Source organism: Brachyistius frenatus, unplaced genomic scaffold (assembly GCF_029030835.1).
Source record: "Brachyistius frenatus isolate BFR_SWC_R1_liver_20210118 unplaced genomic scaffold, ASM2903083v1 Contig_45, whole genome shotgun sequence".
In the NCBI taxonomy this organism is placed as follows: Eukaryota; Metazoa; Chordata; class Actinopteri; family Embiotocidae; genus Brachyistius; species Brachyistius frenatus.
The window spans coordinates 2388792-2408846 of NW_027210644.1; the positions used below are offsets into that span (position 1 = coordinate 2388792).

Here is a 20055-nt window from a genome sequence, read left to right on the forward strand (position 1 = left end):
GTCTGCCATGTTAATCATCAATCATCTGTTAGCGTGCTTATATTTGGAAATTAGCACTTAACACAAGCAGAGAGGAGGCTGATGAGGATTCATTAGTTTTGTGGGTATTTGGTCAGAAACCAAATTAATACACAAATTAAAATGTAGATCTGATGATGGAGCATCAGAGGTTAAATTTATTAGAATATTTCCTCAGGGTCTCTGAAAATCTGGACAAAATGTTGTACAGATATCTTTTTTTTTTTTAACAAGAAACAGATCTACAAACATTTAATGTTTTTTTTTAGTTGTGTCTGTACATGAGATCACAGGAAGTCATCATGTTTTATTCCACCTCGGTTCCTTCTTGTTTGAGTTGATGGCTCCTTGGTTTTCTTTGTATTGACTGTGTGTCTGCCTGCATGCCTGAGTGTGTATGTGTTGATTCATGAGTGAAGGGAGTGGTGGTGAAGGGTGTGACTCTGACACACACTGTATCACTCCATGCAGGTGAGACAGTGTGTTTATAAAGCAGCAGCCAGGTAGCAGCACACACTTTAATAACGCTGATAAGACAGCTGCCAGGTCAGCTGTTCTGTTTTCTCATCTGTCCCAGACTTTTTCACAGAAGGAACACATTATGAGAATACTTTTACTTCTAGCAGGTAAGAATGCAGTTTTTTTTTTCTTTTGCTATTATGATTTACTTTCTTGTCTTTTTCAATCTCCATGTTTGTCCTGTAACTTCTGGACTTCAACTTTCCACACCAGAGGTTTAGATTCCTAAATCACCGGGAGTGCAACAGCGGATTACACTTATCACTCAGTTTTTCTAGCAGAGGGGAAGAAGTAACCTGAATCCCGTTACTGCAGTGATTGGTTGCAATGAAAACCGTCATTGGCTTCTTTGTGGTCATGATGGCACACATTTACAGTCATTTATTTACTCAGAGACTCCTCCACCCTGATGAGGATTAAGACTGAAAACACTGAATACTTGGAATTCTTGCATGAAAGGTGTTCAGATTTTCAAAAACAAAATATTTGTTCACAGCATGTTGGTGTCAGTCTTCAACTCATCTGTAGAAATACACTAAAGCAGCTAACCCACTCAGGGGGTGAACTGACTGTAACTGTAAAAACAGACTGGAACAATAGTACTTCTGTTATGAGTGAAGCCCAGTCATACAACAGTGTAATAGATCTATTTTGTAAAATTTTGTAATCAAGAGTTATACTGAGCAGTAGTCACCATTATATCAGTGTTTTCTTTTATCTTTTGGAATTTGAAAAGCAGATGTTTTGCCTTTCAGGTTGAAAAATGACTAAAACAGTAAGATAATTGCCAATTAATTTCTTTATCAAGCGACTAGTTGATATATTAACTGCAGCTCTAATTATTTTACAAAATTGTCTTCACATCACATAAGGAGATTAGCTAAAGGTAAATTGGGCGTAACCTTGATGCTGCACTTTTACCTGAAGCGTTGTGTAACTCTTGATGTACATTGTGTGACACAGATGGTAACTCTTTACTGCTGATTACACAATATATGAACATATTCACAAATGATTGGTAGAAAGAACCTTTTCTTTGTATGAAAAAACGTTTCGCTTTTTTAAACTTTTCGTTTTTCTAGACTGTTGTTATGGAAATGTTTCTGCTTTCCTTTGCTTTAAACTGCAGATTGATAAATCAGTGGTCAATGACAAATTTACTCTCTTTGATTTAAATGTCTGTTTAAAAATCAGTATCTGAAAATGTATAAATATTTTAAAAAAATAATTAACATCAGCTGCTAACAGATTATACCCTTCTTATACTTTAACAACCTATACCATCAGGCCAAACGAAGGTCTGTGTACACAGATGACAGTCAGTTTATAAATCTGCACACATACATTTTCACATTTCTATTTTTTTCCCACGACATGACGCCAGGGTTTTCCAGAGTATGTCATGATTAATGTCAGTATTAATTATGAAGTGAGACATTTATATCTGTCATATAGTTACAGTCCACCGTAACACTGTGCTACCTTCCCCCTAACAGCGGTAGTAGCAGTATCGCAGGCCCTGAATGACTGCTCTCGGGGGGCGTGTTACCCACCCAGCAATGACCTGCTCCTTGGCAGGGCTCAGCAGCTCCGGGCCTCCTCCACCTGCGGCCTCACCAGCTCCGAGGTCTACTGCACCCCATACCAACAGGTAAGAGCACGGTCGTGTGATTAAAGGAAGTTTCATCTCAGTGGATTAAAGACATTTCAGACACAATTATTTGTCACTTTTTTGCACGATATACAGTAAGTATCAACATCAACATCAACAACTAAAAACACACCTCTTCCGACTTTACCTTGAACAGGAGAACTTTAGTAGCGCTTAAAATGACACTTACTAATAGCACTTTGTAGTTTGGCTTTCTTGAAGAAATTGTATTTACTTGATTCCTGTTGTTCTGGGTTTTGTACCCTCGTGGTTGTAAATGCACTTATTGTAAGTCGCTTTGGATGAAAGCGTCAGCTAAATGAAATGTAATGTAATGTAATCAACATTGAGCTCAAAACTTCAGGACATAGTTCTCTGCAAATGAAGGCTGTTTGAGTTAAAGCTTCAGCTCTAAAATATCAATATTGGTTTCCTAAAAACCAGACCAGACACTGCCTCAGCCAGCTGTGATCACCAAGGCTACGCATGGGTCTCTGCGTGGGGTTTGTATCAGCAGAGGGCAAGCAGTGCAGAGGTCATGCTGAACAGACAGACGTGGCAGATGGAGCAGGCGGGGGTGGTTTTAGTCAGTTCGCCGCTGTCCATTTGTGAAATGGACAGTGCCAAAGCATCATGTTGCAACTATACTCTTTGACCAATGTCTGAAAAAAACTGTCACTGGCCCATCAGCTGGCTCAGCACACACAATCCTTTTCTGGACATAAATGCTGATTTTGAAATCAAAGTTATGCAATGAGCACGAGTCAAGCCTGCCGTGTTGTTATTCTCACTCAACAAAGGGGGAAAAGAGCCTCTAGTGTGAGTTTAGAACTTTCGTCTTTCATCAGAAATCATACTGAAGCTTTTTAAAAGAAAACCCACGGAAAAAAAAAAAAAAAAGTAAAAAGGCATTGAAACTATCATGGATAATTTGAGCCTGCACAATCTAGTTCATGTATTGTACTGTGTATCTGCTGTGCTGTCATAATTCCCCTGGAGAGGGACTTTTTAAAACAGATGCTCCATATGATATTTAATGTACAATGCAAAGTATTTAATTACCAGTAATTTAATGTTGTTGTGATAAGAAGGGCGGGGCAAGGCAGAGCATGAGGGCAACAAAGGTCAAAGTAGCCCATGATGTTAAATGTGAAATTAACTAGAAGTTCCTGTCATCACATGAATTCAGTCGAGAAAAAAAAGTCTCCACAGCTTAAAACAATCCTCTTCTTCAGTAAAACTAGTAACACCAGCCTACAAAATACTCGATTACAAAATGTTCTGTATTTCAAACTACTTAGACAAAAGTATGAGCAACAAAATGTACCTAGATTATAAAAAGTAGAGGTGCTTATTATATATATATAATAAGCTTATATATATATATATATATATATATATATATATATATATATCTCTATATTATATAGTTAGTTAGTTGATGATTGTTGATGATAGTTAGTTAGTTGATGATTGTTGATGTAGTAATTTGGTTTGTTGATGTGCAGCTAATTTTAATGATTATTTTTATTACTTTATAAAATGTGATGTAGCAGAGCTGAAATGAACAGAAAATATTCAAGAAAAATAGTTCCTCAAAGTAATCAGTGAGTGAGTGAGTGAGTGAGTGAGTGAGTGAGTGAGTGAGTGAGTGAGTGAGTGAGTGAATGAGTAAGTATGCGCTGTTAGGTGTGGACTGCCTTTTTTTTCCCGTTACTTGCCTGAGCCATGCCTCGTCCAGACAGGGAGGGGCAGGAAGGAAGGAACACTCAGGTGTACCTTACAGCTTAAGCAGAAACATGCGCGCGTGCACACACACACACACACACACACACACACACACACACACACACACACACACACACACACACACACACACACACACACACACACACACACACACACACACACACACACACACACACACGCATTAAAGATTACGAGACAAACGATGATAAAGATGAATGCCCACTGACTAGTCAGGTCTTGTTGGGTGTGCTTCCTCTCACTGCTGTAGGTATCAGATTTTGAAACAAGTAATTTCATGTAATGAACATTACAATATCATCCTCTGTTAGCAGAAATACAGTTGTGTTGTTTAGTATAGTTGCTTAGAATGATGATGTGTTTGTACCGTGCAAACATAGTCGTGTAGATATTATTTAAAAAGGAGCTTTGATAGTAACGTATGGAAGAGCTAAAAGTGGTTCAGCATATCCTGGAAAACTTGCGATTTTGCAACGCACGTTCTTGTTGATGTGAGAATATAATTGTTAGTTTTTGTAGACCTGTCCTGCACAGTGGTCCAGGTGAAGCTTCGGTAAAGGTAGATTTAAACCTCCAACAGACTGGAACATCTCATTAACTCTCAAACTGAAATGAGCTACATTTAAAGTCAGCACCGCATGATAAAAGATCAGTCTGTCTCCAAACCGTGTTAATGAAACCATGTCAACCCAATGACTCAGTAAAAAAGACTAAGGCAGTTAGAGGAGGCTTTTTGTTTTCTTTCCTAATCTTATGTATGGGCACCTTTAAAAACATTTTTTTTGTTGGCACAAGACAACCACAGACCTTGTGGTTGTTCTTCCTATCTTTTTAATCATTAGTTTTGAAGTATGCAGTTAAAATTAGTTAAAATGTAACCACCGCCTTCTTTGTGCCAGCACAGATCCAGATAAAGTTTGTCCAGCTTATTTGATCATAATCTTCACTGTAGACTTTACACCCTGTGAGTCAAAATGCATTTTGATGCAGACAGCTGGCACTGAATAAATGCAAACAGTGTGTGTTTGCGGTTACACACTACAGTGCTAAAAGCCAAAAACCTGAGGTGCCACGTGGAGTCATGTTTAACCTAAAGTGAAGAAGAATTCCCCTGTTGTGCTTTGCTGGGGTAACTGAGGTGAAACTTTGGTGAAAATGGCATGGACACACATTTGAGTCCTTGAAATGGTTAAATCTTTATCTTTTATTTATTTTTATTATACACTCTTAAAATCTCAGTTATTTTTTGAAACATAGGACTGTGCCTCACCTGCTGCTGCAGTAACATAATACACTATTTTTTATGTCCTATTCTGTTTGTGCTACAGCAATCAAACAGGGACTACAACAGGCACACACAAACACACATGCACACACAAACAAACATGCACACACACGCGCATACACAAACATACACACAAACACACAAACACACACACACATACACACATGTATTTGTCTGCTTTATATCTGGTTAAGGACTTTTGTAGAAATATCCTACTCGTGGAAAACTCACTTTCCTAAACTGACTGGAGCTCTTTAAAGAAGATCATCTTCAGCCAAACCACTCCTGCAGTAGCCTTTACAGTAAAAGTCCAAACTTTTCTTCCCCTGCCTTAAAATCATCTACTACTAATATCCAAGTGTTATTAACAAACAGATCTTCAACTGCACTTAGAAAAACCCACCTAACTCAGAGAATTCATTTTGTTGGGTAGTGAGATTAATATAACCGTCATGAAATGCTCTTTAGGCATTGTCGTTCATAATTTAATGACATTATTTAAAGATCAGTGTCGGGAGCCTTTAGTTCTCACTTCCCTGAGAGGAGAATACATTTAAACGGTTTTGACTGTAAGTTTGATTCCTCATGTGGATGTCTGAGGTCCATGGGTCAGTTTCAGGGCCAAATCTTCACTTTTACTCTGAGACAGTTCCACACGTATGCACCAAACATAACGCTCTTACCTCGCAGGATAATAAATGACTCCATATCTGTTCTTTGTTTTTCTCAGAGGAGGATGAAGTGCTGCCCATGCGACTCCAGGGACCCAAACAATCAGCTGGCCCACACTATCCAAGATGTCCTGTCTACTTCTGGACCAGATAAATGGTGGCAGTCCAGGAAAGGTCAGGAAATAAAGCAAAAGAGTCCTCATTATTCATGCAAAAAAATACAACAACAAAAAAAAACTCATGAATGGTCACTAAGATATGACTTGCAGGTCCTTGTCATTTGTCTCATATTCTGCATGCTGAAGGAAATGTAACATAAGGTCCAGAGAATACTAGCACTTATCAAATCAAACAATTTCTCAAAAAACAAAGTCCAAACAAACTCCCAAACTGTATCATAGAGTTACAATGTATATAATGGAATTGTTATTTTGTTTGTCTGTCCTGTAGAGGTGAATCCAGTTACTCTCCAGTTGGACCTCAATAACCTGTTTCAGCTTGACAACCTGGTGCTCAGCTTCAAGGTAGGATACAGTCTGCAATACCAACACCATGTTCTTACAGAGATACACTCATTGCTTTCCTTTGTTAATCGTGAAGCACTGTGTGTGAAGATTCAAATCCAATTTAATATCAAAAGTAGAAACATCAATCAAAACAATCAATCAAACAAAACAGATGTGTTCAATCTGTAGAGTATACTTTTTTTTGGAATGATTGTTGATAATTTCTCTGCAGGGTCCTCGTCCCAGTACATTCGTCATAGAGAGGACTCTGGATAATGGCAGGACATGGCAGCCTGCTCTCTACTTGGCTACAGATTGTCAAAAAGCATTTCCCGGTGTTCCCACATCAACTCCTCTTACCCTGGACCAGATGTACTGCTACACATTGCCCCCTACTGGACCCAATGCATATCAAGATCACGTGGTAAGTGCAAACAATCTGTTATCAATCTGGGCTAATTATTCTACATTTTTAGTTTTGGCAGATTACAAAAATCCGACAGCTGCATTACATTATTTTGAAGCATATTCCTAGATGTCCCTGCCAAAACAGCATCTCAGTTCATTGCCCTCTTGAAGCAGAAAACAACAATTTTCAACGAGTTTTTCATTTTTAGGATGCTGTATCATTTTGACCATCAACACGATGTAGAATTCAAAAATGTATTTTTTAAAGTCTGGGTCTCTTGTTTTTGCAGTTTTGTCCCTTAAACGTCACACAAATACACTGAAGTATAAGTAAAATACATTTAATTGATCACTCATCACTTGTAAAGAAAGACAGCAAAAACACACAACAGACCTGTTTCTGCCAGTTCCTTCTAAATGTATTAATAAAAAAGTGAATTACAGGATCTCAACAGTTTAAAACATTCTTGGATGAATAAAAAGAATGATGGTGTATATAGATTAAAAATGTGAAAAATTCTCATCCCCAGATCGAGTTCAATCCTTTGCGTCAGTATGCTTACGTAGCAGCTCCCAACAGCCACAAAATTGAAGGTAAGTGTCTTCTGATGTCATGAATGACTCGTAACTAATAAGGAGCATACACCAACTTCAAGTCTGCGACTCGGTGAGTGACACTGATTCATCCACAGCTGTGTCGGGATTAACGGGGTTGAGGGTGAGGCTGACGGAGCTGGGCGATGTTCCTCATCCGCCAGGCAGAGCTCTGAGTAGGTTTTATGCCCTGAAGGAGATGAGGGTAATGGGAAGCTGCATGTGCCATGGACATGCCAACCGATGCCTGCCAGAAGAATACAACGCACTGTCCAACAACATACAGGTAGGTTTGAGCATGTTTTTAGGGGGGGCATAACACAAAAACTACGACTCTGTAGCTGAAATAGAACATTATATCGAAGCCTATAATTTAGGTCAAAGCACTGCACCACCGACCATGTATACATCCTCTCAACTTTAACTAACCAACATTTACACCAAACAGAAAACATGACGGCCTCTATTACAGACTTCTTCACTGCGGTTTAGTTGGCAAAATAAAAGATCTCATTAAATCTATATGAATGGAAAATAGGAGTGCTGTTAAAAGAGACAAACAAACTGAATTCCTCAGAGGTGTTTGTCATGGCAGCAATCCAATGTTATTTAAAATAGATAAATGAACTGGCTGCTCAGTGGGATCAATGTGCTCTTCCTGGGTTTTCCCTCACAGAGAGGTGAGGTCTCTGTTTTATGCTGATCGCCTTGTTCTTCTGCCTTCTGGAGAACAAAAACTTTGTTCAGTAGAACACTTGTTGTTGCCTGCTGCCTGACATTGATCCACATGCATGCTCAAATTTGACACAAACAAAAGAGACAGCTTATCTAACAAGCATGGTCTTTGTTATTACTATGTTATATTCAAACATGTTTGTGAACTGAACTCTGCGACTGTTACTGATCTTTTTTTACACGTGTCTTTGCAGGTGAATCCTCAGTGTGACTGTCAGCATAACACAGCAGGTGTGAACTGTGAGCGCTGTGCTGATCTTTACAATGATCTGCCCTGGGCACCTGCAGAGGAGAGCAACACTCGCACCTGCAAAAGTAAGACTACCCTCACATGTTACACTTCCTTTAAACTTTATTAGCTATAAATATAAAGCTTCATTTACACTGCAACGACATAAATCATTGGAAAGGCTCACATTTTCTTCATTTGGAAAATAAAATGAAAAAATAATTTGTATCTGCTTCTCACAAAACCTCAGAGTTTAAACTGGAAGTTTGGAAATTAGATCAGAAATGAGGACATTTTACTGACGACTGAACAGAGAGATATTTGAAGTTAGCTTTAATACTACTAGCAGACTGCTAAACTAAGAAAATATAATGACAGTATTTCTGAAATTTGTTTTAAATGTAAAAAATCGGGCTGTGTGCTAAAATACAGCTTTTTTTTTTTTTTTTTTATATAAATTACCAGTGGACAGATTAAATGAAATGAAGCCTCCCTCCTGAGAACAGAAAACGAATGAGGGTCAATACGGACCTACAGAGTTTACAGTCCACCACATTAGACAACTTGTTACATTGAAGGCATTTCTTGATTGTTATTTTATTTTGTTAAGTGTTTTTCAATTCATAAAGTGTTTCTATTCATTTTAATTATTGCCCATATTGTATGTAGTGTTTAAAACCCCTGTGTGCTCTCTACAGGCTGCGAGTGTAACAAGCACTCCCACCGTTGTCACTTCGACTGGGCAGTATACGAGGCCAGCGGGCGGAGGAGCGGAGGTGTGTGTGAGGATTGTATGCACCACACCGCAGGGACAAAGTGTGACCAGTGTGCCCCAGGCTACCAGCCAAACCCCCGCAGCCAAATGGACCGTCCTGATGCCTGCATACGTAAGTGAAATGAAAATCACTGAACTTTACATCAGGTAATGTAAAACACTTTGTGGACCTCTGAGGAAAAACGGCAACATATAACTGCATACTAAGTGTACTCGTGATCTAGGAACTATTAAACCTGCTGATCCAAAGACCCGAGCAAGCGATGAGGGTTATAACGGTGTGACAGAATCAAATTTAACACCCAAATTTTGCTGGATTTTTAGGGTCCAAACCAGCTGTCTTTATTATGACAAAACACTGTTGTATGTTAAAAATACCCTGGGACTGAACCAGTAGCCAGTGTTTGGTTTGTCCCTTCCGGTTACTGTAGAAACATGGTGGTGCAACATGGCGGCTCCATGGAAGAGGGCCCTGCTTCCTGTGTAGGCATGAAGGGCTCATGAAAACTCTGTGATTCTAATGAAAACATAATTATGAATATTGTGTTATATTTCTGTATGTAGTTCCTCCTAAATCCTACACACTGAACTAACAGTATTCTTATGAATGAACATTCCATGATGAGCAGCTCATATTTGTGTTGTTGTGTTGCTGGCAGGTTGTATCTGTAGTGCTGAGGGGACCGTGAATGGAGGCCAGTGTGACGACAGCACAGGCTCCTGTCATTGCAAAGTGAACGTGGAGGGGCCCCGCTGTGACCGCTGTAAGAGAGGATACTATGGCCTGAGTGCCTCCAACCCTCTGGGCTGCACCAGTGAGTCATCCAACACAACAGCTGTGTCCTGCTAGACCCACTGTACTGAACTTGTGCTCTACTTGCATTTTTTCATTTTATTTTTTTCAGGCTACCTTCTACTTTCACTACAATTAAGAGGAAGATTTTCTGTTTCAGTTTTCTTTACTTACTCAAGTACATGTATCTTACAGCTTTAGTATCTGGTTACTTTATGCAATTAATATTTTTTCCTTAAATATATAACAAACTTTTAAAATATAATATATATGATATAATATGTAATATAATAGATGCTTTGTTAGAAAATAAACTACCTACAAATAAATACACACACAGCTGAAACCATTATGACTGACAGAAACTTAATTAGCAACTATTTAGTAATTATTTTGGGTTCATTTCCATTAAAAAACAACATTTTGTTGTTCTGGATTCTCAAATGTGAAGATTTGCTTTCAAATGAATGCGTAAGTTACTATAAGGACACTTGGAGAGTGCAGACTTCCCTAGTCCACTCTTCTATAATATGCAAATCCACAACCACAGCCACTACATGTACCAGTTCTTCTCTATTAAACCACTGATCCAAAGTGCCCCATAATAGTTGCTTGCCACATTAAGTTTGAGTCCATGTGTATCCTAGAGGATTACAGAGATGAGTGAATGTGGCTTGTGATATGGAGTCATCGTATTTCTTGAATGGCTTGTTGTCTCGTGAACTTTAGTTCCAGCTACTGGATTTTAAGAGGTATGATACTTTGTAGGCCAAATGAAAGTAAAAAATAATTAATGGATCAACCCTGCGATTTGGATCCACTCCCAAATGTAATGTTTCCTTCCTCAGTCCATGCTACACACACGTTCCATAAAAATTGGGCCAGTAGTTTTTCTGTAATCTGAGAAACAAACAAACCACACCAAAAACATGACATACACTTATCTAAAGGATCTCAATAGTTCCACCTGAAATGCATTCACTGCATGCTCCCGAATGTTCAATACACCAAGTCACTCATCCTCACAGCTTTGAGGAAAGTGTCTATGTGTCCAAATATTCATAAATAAATTGAACAGTTTATGTTTTTGAAGAAGGATACTGATGCTAATGTTTGTTCAATCCTGTCAAACAGAATTTTATTATTTCTGGATGTGATGTGTGAAGTGTCCGGTTACTTTTTCTAACTCTTGACTCCCTCCTGCTGTCCAGAGTGTTCCTGTTCTCCTGATGGCTCGCGGTCAGATGTGTGTGACCAGTTAACCGGACAGTGTCCCTGTCGTCCCCACTTCCACGGCCACACCTGTGACACGTGTTCAAAAGGCTACTGGAAACCATTGCTGTCAGACCGCTGCGAACCGTGCAGCTGTGACCCCACCAGGTCTAGCAGTGATAGTTGTGACCAGGTATGACCTGTAGCTGCCCACACCTCTACAGCTCAGACCAATCAGCTCCCACCAAAGGTGTACTGTAAAATATCACACCAAAGCATGTAATACAACTACCAGTCCACTAGAGGACAGTGTGTCACATTACAGCTTTGACTCACCAAAGCCTCAAAAAACATTTTTGTTTATGAAAACAAAACCACTGGCGTTGGGGACCAAAACTACTTGTTTGGGGTTGAGAAAAGATTTCTTAAAAACAAATCCACGTCATTTTGTCCTTGAGTTAAACCTTTAGACTCGCCAGACTTTGGCTCACAGCTTCAGTTTTCTTTGCCGTGATTACAGTCTGGAAACCCTGTTCAGATTAAGGTTCACTCAGCCACTCTGAAGATGTGGACCAATCAACTGAGTGGCTCAATGCGATGATGGTGAAGTCAAAGTTTTTTTTCTGAATGTAGTTGCAGCTGTGGTAGAGTTTCAATGCATATGGTGGTTAATCCTGATTGGTTAAAGGCTGCTCTAATAATTTCAAAACTATCCTGAGGTCTTCGCCCAATAGCATGCAACAACTGGAACCGATTCCATATGAAGTGTACTGTCAATATCTGTGTCTGGCAACAGCAGGCTATCAAACCTTGGTTCACCTCAATAAAAGTTCACTGTTTTATCCATCCAACAACCTTGACCTGCCTGCCCATGTGGACTTTACACTTTTGTACTTTAACACATGACCTGTCACGTGACTTTTGTTGTGTAACATGCATCTTTTCATGCTGAGTCAAATTCAGCCGTTAAAACTGATACACTTTGGCGTGATATGGGCTGAAGAAAACTGGGACATACTCTTCTTTTCACTTATTAGTTTTCTTATCTTATCTTCTTATCGGTTTAGTGGGGTTTTTTTTATATATCATTCAAATAATGCAACAACTTAATGTTAAATCAAAAGACATGCGGTCGGCTTTGTAATATTTGAGTTTATATTTGTCCTTACTGGTAATGATACTAAAAACAGTTGTGTTTCCTTCTTTCCAGCTGACGGGTCAGTGTCAGTGCAGAACAGGCTTTGGAGGCCGTACATGTACCAAGTGCCCCGACAACACATTTGGAGACGCTCTCACTGGCTGCCGACGTAAGTCAGCCATCATTGATCTTTCCTTTTATTTACTGCTGAGAGGACTTTTGTTGGATTATTGGATTTATGCATTTTTGCTGTGCCAGCCACGGTGAAGAAAGTTTAGTATTTACACTTCAGTTATTAAGAGTGGCTTGTAAACCTGTGTTCACACACAAAGTTCAGGCTAATGAAGCTTCATTAAACATACTACCAGACTGCAGTCACAGTGACCCCTCATACTGCCATGATGGCATGGCCAGAGTCCGCTACTGTTGTTCCATATGTTTTCTGTGGCTTAATTCAAGTGCTGAGATGCAGCAGTGACCCAGCTTCTTAAAATGTAACATTTAAAACGTGAGGCTTGAAGTCCTGCTAGTATTTTGTAGTGAATTTCTTATTTTCTGACCTTCTTGTCTCTGCCTCCCCAGCTTGTCGGTGTGATATTGAAGGAACTCTTCCAGAGGTTTGTGACAAGCAGACAGGGGTCTGTTTGTGTCGGTCAGGCATCACAGGGACTCGCTGTGATTCTTGCAGTCGAGGACACTGTGACTCTTTCCCTGTCTGCGAATTGTGTCCCTCCTGCTTCTTCACTTTGGACGCTCAGCGACAGAACCTCAGCTTAACTCTGGAAAGACTTTCTGCCAGAGTCCCCACTCGTCCTGGTAGTGCTGGTGATCCTGGAAATATCGGGCCCCGCATTCGTGCCCTGGAAGCCAGCCTGAAATTGATCCAGGAGTCCATCTCCCGCCGACCAAATACTACTAAACAGGTTGATGAAGTCGTGTCCCAGCTGGACAAGCTCAGGTGAGGAACTGCTGACAACTTAAGGAGGAAAGCTTTTCATATTTCTTTTTTTAAATTGGAGTTTATATTGAGTTTTGACCTTGTCAAAAAACTCAGTTCTCATAACTCATAAGGCTGGGCCGTGTATAAAACAGAAGAAGGCTCTTACTTTGAAACAAGAGCTGATAATTTGAAACAGATACAGTGAGTTGTGTCATTCAACTAGGCAACGCTGTTTTCTGATATTCATGAATGTAAATTCTTCACCCTGTTGATTTGATTCTTTATTCTCACTAATAATGCAACTCTCATTGTCTTACAGGGACCAGTTGGAAAAGGTTGATAATGACCTTTCAGTCCTGGTGGGAACTCCTGGTCTGAACTCTGAGCTGGAAAAACTGCAGGATCTGCTTGACAGCCTCTCTTTGGTGTACAAAGTTAAGAAGGATGCTATAGAGAACTCCATCAATCCCAACAACGCAGGTCAGAAACAAAGACACATCACTCACTGCAACACTTAGCGATGAATCATTGACTTCAATTGTTTTGGTGCATAAATTGGGTAACAGCAACCTCAAGAGGTTCTTATTCATCTAAACTTTCAATATATCCATCTAAAATATGGAACCAGCATCAGCAATTTTTTTTTATTCTCAAACAGCCTCCGATACACTGACAGCATAAAATTCACTCATGTTGACTTTTTCTGTTCTTTGCAGGAGCATTTAATGCCATCAAGAACGCCTATGATGAGTCTACAGATGCAGCCAAGAAAGTGAATGACAGCGAAAACACGGTGAAAGAGTCGGCTGATGTCAGAGAAGAGACCATGGATATTCAGAACCGAGTACAGCCAGCCAACACCAGAGATCTGGACAAACTGAACCACAGCATGGCCTCCAAACCTGACCTCACTCCTGCTGCCAAACAGGTACCTACCATGGCCGACCTAACCTCATCAACACAGAAATAGACTGTAGTCTGTTTTGTGACGTGATGAAAACTACACCTCGTGTTGCAGAACTCCTTCATCTGCTAGATACTTGACAACATCTGTTAATTTCTTGTACCTTTTCACCTTAACGGTGAAAGCGCTTTAACATTTCCCTCCCATTCACACGCCAACGGGGACAAAGGCACCATGCATCGGGAGTGTCTTGCCTAAGGATACTTGAGCATGTGGACAGTAGAACCTGACAATTGAACCGCCAGCTTTGTAATTAGTAGGAAACCCTTGTTTTGATCCAGAAAATTGTTGATCCAAATGCTAAGTAAAGTTAAATGGATTACATCTATCAGATTGTCATATGTACAAACAGGACAAGTGTTTTTGCCTGACACTTATGTAGCACGAGGGTCGGAGGGCCATTAAATTTGGGATCATCCTCTGTGGACTGTAAATGTTTGCTGCATTTCGTGACTTTCTGGTAAATAGTTGGTGTGTATAAGTATCTGTACCTGAATGAGCTGACGACTGAAACTCAGCATCACCATCTTTGGGCTCCACCCCTTGTAAAGCAAGTACCTTGAAGGGAAAACTTATACATGTGGATAGTTTTGTTCAAAATAAAGCGCTGGCTGGAAAATTAGGTTTGAATTTTGTTTTGGGGATAGAGGTTCTCAAATTTCCATGCACCAATAGCCACTTATTTGTGACTTTGTTTTTCAGGTGTGCGGCAGTGTCCGCTCGCAGCCCTGCACCCCTCTGCAGTGTGAGGGTGGGGACTTGTGTCCAGCAGAGGGAACCCCACCTTGTGAAAAGGGGAAGAAGTGTGTGGGTGCTCTGCCTCTGAGCAAGAGGGCGGACGCCGATGCTGAAGATGTGAAGGACCGAGTGGACAGGCTTACTAGGAAGATCACAGAGGCTGCAGAGAAGGTACACGCTCTCTTTATCTGCCTCACTGTACCTCTGTTGCAAAAGCATTAGCCTTTTTTTTTTTTTTTTTCAGAAAAGACCCACTCCACTCAAAAAAGTGTTTTCCTTCTTGTTCCGATAGTTAAATGTTTGAGCTTTATTGTGCAGAGTTTAAAAGTATAAGGTTGTATAAGGAGGAAAGTTTCTCCAGTTGGAATTGAAAATCAGATTTTAAGGGGCTATGAGCATGATTTGTGACATCCCAAATAGGTAGCCAATCCTGGTCCATTAAACTTACACAAGCACGATGTAGAAACTTTAAACCTCCCGAGTACAAACACTGAGAATGGACTTTACATTGAAGTAGCAGACATAATTTGAAATCAAATATATTTGCATATTCATGTAAATATCAACATTTTTATTTAAAATAGAGCGTTTTATAGAACTTAATTCATGTCTATAGGGACTCTTTAATCTTATTATTCTGAGATTATTTTAGTTTACAGACTCTAAAGAATTATTTTATTCTTCACAGCTCCAGAAAACACAAGAAACAACCAACCAGGTGAGACAGTCTGCAGAGAAGCTGTCCAGTAAGATGAAGCAGACCAGAAATGAGTTGGAAGACGACTTAAAGGAGACACGTGACGTCGTGAAAGAGCTCAAAGACTTCCTGTCAGGTACACAAGTGTTTAACAGTGGATAGATGCGTGGATTGACTTGTGAAAGGAGGGTGAAGGTTCACTGGGCTTCTGTATGAATTTATTCAACGTTTCCCATTTCTGTGTCCAGACCCATCCTCCAACCTGACCCACATCAAGGAGGTGAGCGACTGGATCCTGAAAGCCAAACTGCCCCTCAACCTGGCTACTCTGAAGAGGAAGCTGGATGACCTGAAGAAACTGGCGGCCAATCTACCAGACAGCACAGCCGTGCTGAAGGAGGCGGAGCCGCAGCTGGACACAGCCAGGAAGTTGCTGCAGGAGGCCCGGGATGCTAGGTGGGCCTTCACACTTCATGATCAGAGTACTGTTGCCGACTTCGACTGTCTATTCAAACACTTTGAATCTGTATGTAGTCGATTTCTTTTTTTCTGTGAATACACTGCAAACATTCACGACAGTTTTAACCAAGAGGCTGCCAGATTTTTAACACAATGACACCAGATATTAAAATGCAATCTATATGCAGATAGGTTATCTGAATGAGGGAAAGCACATGCTCAGATTTTCTCTCTGCAGGTGTTGATGCAGTCTGTACAGCGTAAACGTATCCTTAACTCCATTAAGTCTAACAAAAGCTACAGGTAGAAGTAGTAATGTAGCTTGACAGTGGTAAAAAAAAAAAAAAATAGATGCCATACAGCAGGATTACTTCTTTGGACCTGGGATGAGCAATATTTGTTGAGAAGTCAGCCTCACCAAACTACTCTACTAAACTGCAATCAGAGCAAATTTGCAGGCACTGTGGAGATAACAAGAATGCCTTTAAACATCAGTTGTAAATACAAAGACCCATGTCAGCCTCCAGGTAGCATATCCTGATACTGAACACATGTAAAAACCAGTTGTAAAGAAGGCCTTACATTGAATCCAAAATGAGGATGCAACAAGGTTATAAGTGCACCTTATTTCTGAAACTTAAATATGAATACATGATTATCAAAGACTTTATCTATAGTGTTCCAGCTTCCATCAGTTTTAGCTGGGCAGTTCTTCAGACTGATAAAAAAGATGATTTCTCTGGTTGCACATTCACAGAGACACAGCACTGGGAGTGAAGGCCGATGTGGACGGGCTGCTGGGGAGTTTCAGCTCCGTGGAGGGTTCCCTCTCTGAATTGGAGGACAAACTGCAGGACAGCATTGATCTCATAGAGAACGTGAACAACAATCTGACTGAGGTAGGAAGCATGGATACATTAAATAATGGATGACACACTTCCAATAAAAGCTGCTCACCAGGCATCACTGACTGTTGCGGTTCTCTTCATCCAGGCCCAAGCCCAGCTGACACCAACAGAGAAAGCTCTGGATGATGCATCAAAGCTGATGCAGCCAATGAAACCCCAGCTGAATGATCTGAAAGACCTGCTGCAGGATGGAGGCCAGCAGGCGCAGGATGCACAGGAGAATGCAGACAAAGCTGAGGGTGAAGCAGAAACTGCAAATGAGGTGAGAGACCTGTTGTAGCAGTTCTAATGTGAAATATGAGCGCTCACTTTCACAAGGTTTTCTTGACGTGATAAAGAGGATACGTACTGCAATGTTAACTCGGGTAACCTCTCTCTGTATTGTTCATGTTCTGCAAAGATGAATATTAGCAGTATACTGTTAATTGCAGGTTATTTCTAAGAGACGTCGCCAATGAGGCAGCAAATGGCTGCTCGATGGGTTCTTTTTTTTAAGTGTCCCGCAAACGGATTTGTTGAAACATGCGAGAACCCTGTTCCCGCTTTACATCTTGGATAACTTGTCTTGCCTTCTTCTGTGGACTCATTTTGTCTTCATACAATCCAGACTGATCACGTCAGGTTGAGATCAGGAGTCTTTGTGGGTCACACCAACTGCTGCATGACTCTGTTCTTCTTGTAGTTGACGATACAGTCGTAGTTCTTTATAACTCTGCATGTGGCGAGCCTTTCCAACATTTCATTTCGTTGTTTGTTTTCATTTTTTCAGGTTGGTGAAATATAATTGTAAATATTGTAGCCCTTGCTTAGCACACTTTGTAAGAAGTTATGCACAAGAACTTATTCAGGGTTCTTTTCAAGGAGCAGTAGAGGAATGATAAAAGTCTCACACTTAAGAGAACTAAAAACAAAGAGCCTGTTTAACAGTAAACAATTAACATATTAACTCATTTTCTTAACCTGTTCTCAAAATAACCTGCACAATTCCCTTTTGGTTCACACAGTTTGTAATATGTTCAGCTGATTAGTCAGGTTTTTTTTGTTAGTCAGGTTTCCCCTTAACAACCAACTCAGGTAAAGGAGAAAATAAATAAAATCACAACGAAATCACTGTGATAGACTGGCGACCTGTCCAGGGTGGACCCTGCCTTCGCCCAAAGTGAGCTGGGATAGGCTCCAGCCTCATTTTCATTATTAATTATTACCAAATCTAGAAATGAAACTTCAATTTATTGTACTTAAGCACCCTTTAAAATAGCTGCACGTTCAAAACTCCAATTGTTGTTGTTTTTTAAAGAGGTTATTGCCACCTTACAAAACTCACACAAATTCAGTAAACAGCAGAACTGCATGACATTGTTTGTTAAAAAGCGAATCCCTGAACTAACTATTTTTTTGATCTGCTTTTACTCTACAACAACTTTCCTTTCTGCCTTCAGCTACCGTTCCTCCTTTCACTCTAATCTCCCTCTCTCTCTCTCTCTCTCTCCGGGAAACTCTGCTGTTGTTGTTGTTTTTTCTCGGCGTCTCCGCCACTGCCCTCTGCTGGACTAAAATGACAACAGCAAATGGGGAAAACCCACAGGGACCTTGGTTTAATTTGAATGGGTTACAATGTGTTTCTTAATGACTCAGTGGGTGATGCTGACTTACAGATGTCTAATTAGAATTTTGACTCCAAAATTAGTTACAAGTTGGCAACTAGTCAGAAATGCATTACAAAACTTAATGTTAAAAGGTGCTTGCCACAATCTGTATGTTTGGCTCGTTGTCCTGCTGCAGAATATATTCTGGACCAATCCGACACATCCCTGATCATCAAAGTGGCTAAAACCTTTGCACGTGGTCAGCTCAATGTATTAATACAAGCATATGTGTTTGTAGGACCTGTTGACTTTGGAGGGGAAGCTTGATCTTCTTAAAGATAAAAATGCCATGGGAGGAGGTGGAGATCCTGGGCAGGTGGGGGAGCGACTGGCAAAGCTGCAGCAGGATGCCGGAGCTTTGGCTAACACCACTGAAAACATGATGAAGGCTCTCGAAGGTAATACACCAAAATCACACTTCCACAAGTCTATGTTTCTATTTTTAATAAAAAGAAAGAGAAGGAGAACTTTTTGTTTTCTGCCTTTCAGGTGAGTGATTCCAGGTAGTGATTGAAAGCTAAATACAGCTGATCTTAGCGCTCTGCTCACACCTCTTATCTTTCTTCAGGAAAAGCAGACTCCCTTCGAGGCCTGCAGGGTGACATTGTTCAGAAGTCAGCAAAGCTTGAAGGACTTGATGCCAAGCTTAAAGACCTTTTGGCACAACTTCGAAAGAAAGCCTATGATCTCAGCACCTGCCAGGGCTGAGAACTTGCAGCTGTCACTACAACACATCCTAGCAGACTTTCAATATTCACACCTTCGACGGAGTTTCTTCATCATGCCAATTTTCTGAGAGGATTTTAAAATGTTATGTTTGTTATTGTTATACCTTGTATTATTGGAATTTTATTGGCACAGTGTAACATCACTTGTTGTAGGCTATAATATTCCTTATGACACTCATCCCCCGCCTGTCTCTCATCACAGACTGCTTTAAAATATTTTCATATGTAATTTAGTATTAATTTGCAATCATACTTCAGCGAATCCAAATGGGAACGCTTGCGTGAGTAACCCTCAAGACAAAAAGTCAGAATAAGAAACTAAAAATGTCATCACATGAGGGCCTGTGATGGTGCTGGAGGTCTTATTCACTTACAATCGAATGAAGCCTGACTTTCTTTAAACTCTGCAAATAGCCATCACAAACTTCTTGTCTGTCAGGAGCAGCCCCCTCTACTGTCAACATTACACTTCAATTACTGTATTTTTCAGAACTGTTGAAAGGGTGAATGTTACATTATTTATTTTCTGTTTTGCACCTGTTGTTTGTGTTATATTTAAATAAAATCCTGTTTATACTTCATTTTAGTTTTAAAGTTCCTGGGAGAGGCCCGCATAGAACTGCAGCTGCTTATGTTCAACAAGAGGAAGCGGGAAGACTTGTTACCACACGTTT

General features: G+C 40.2%; 1 protein-coding gene across 1 annotated transcript; it reads left to right on the top strand.

Annotated features, from left to right (window-relative positions):
• The first annotated feature begins 560 nt into the window (after positions 1-560).
• On the top strand, positions 561-19962 carry lamb3 (laminin subunit beta 3). The gene is made up of 22 exons (XM_069703245.1): positions 561-644; positions 2034-2188; positions 5971-6085; positions 6362-6435; positions 6650-6841; positions 7356-7419; positions 7518-7705; positions 8349-8469; positions 9082-9270; positions 9818-9973; positions 11163-11356; positions 12374-12470; positions 12884-13259; positions 13561-13721; positions 13958-14169; positions 14908-15114; positions 15632-15776; positions 15889-16096; positions 16857-16998; positions 17093-17269; positions 18892-19051; positions 19222-19962. The coding sequence occupies exons 1-22, from the start codon at positions 620-622 to the stop codon at positions 19359-19361; spliced, it is 3498 nt and encodes a 1165-aa protein (XP_069559346.1). The 5' UTR covers positions 561-619; the 3' UTR covers positions 19362-19962.
• Positions 19963-20055: the final 93 nt, after the last annotated feature.

What these genes read in the sequence shown, in the direction of transcription:
- lamb3 (XM_069703245.1), top strand. Translation starts at nt 620, where the DNA reads ATGAGAATACTTTTACTTCTAGCAG. An exon ending in CAACAGCCACAAAATTGAAG is followed by an intron (nt 7,420 to 7,517) that starts GTAAGTGTCTTC and finishes ATTCATCCACAG; the next exon opens with CTGTGTCGGGATTAACGGGG. An exon ending in TCACAGAGGCTGCAGAGAAG is followed by an intron (nt 15,115 to 15,631) that starts GTACACGCTCTC and finishes TATTCTTCACAG; the next exon opens with CTCCAGAAAACACAAGAAAC.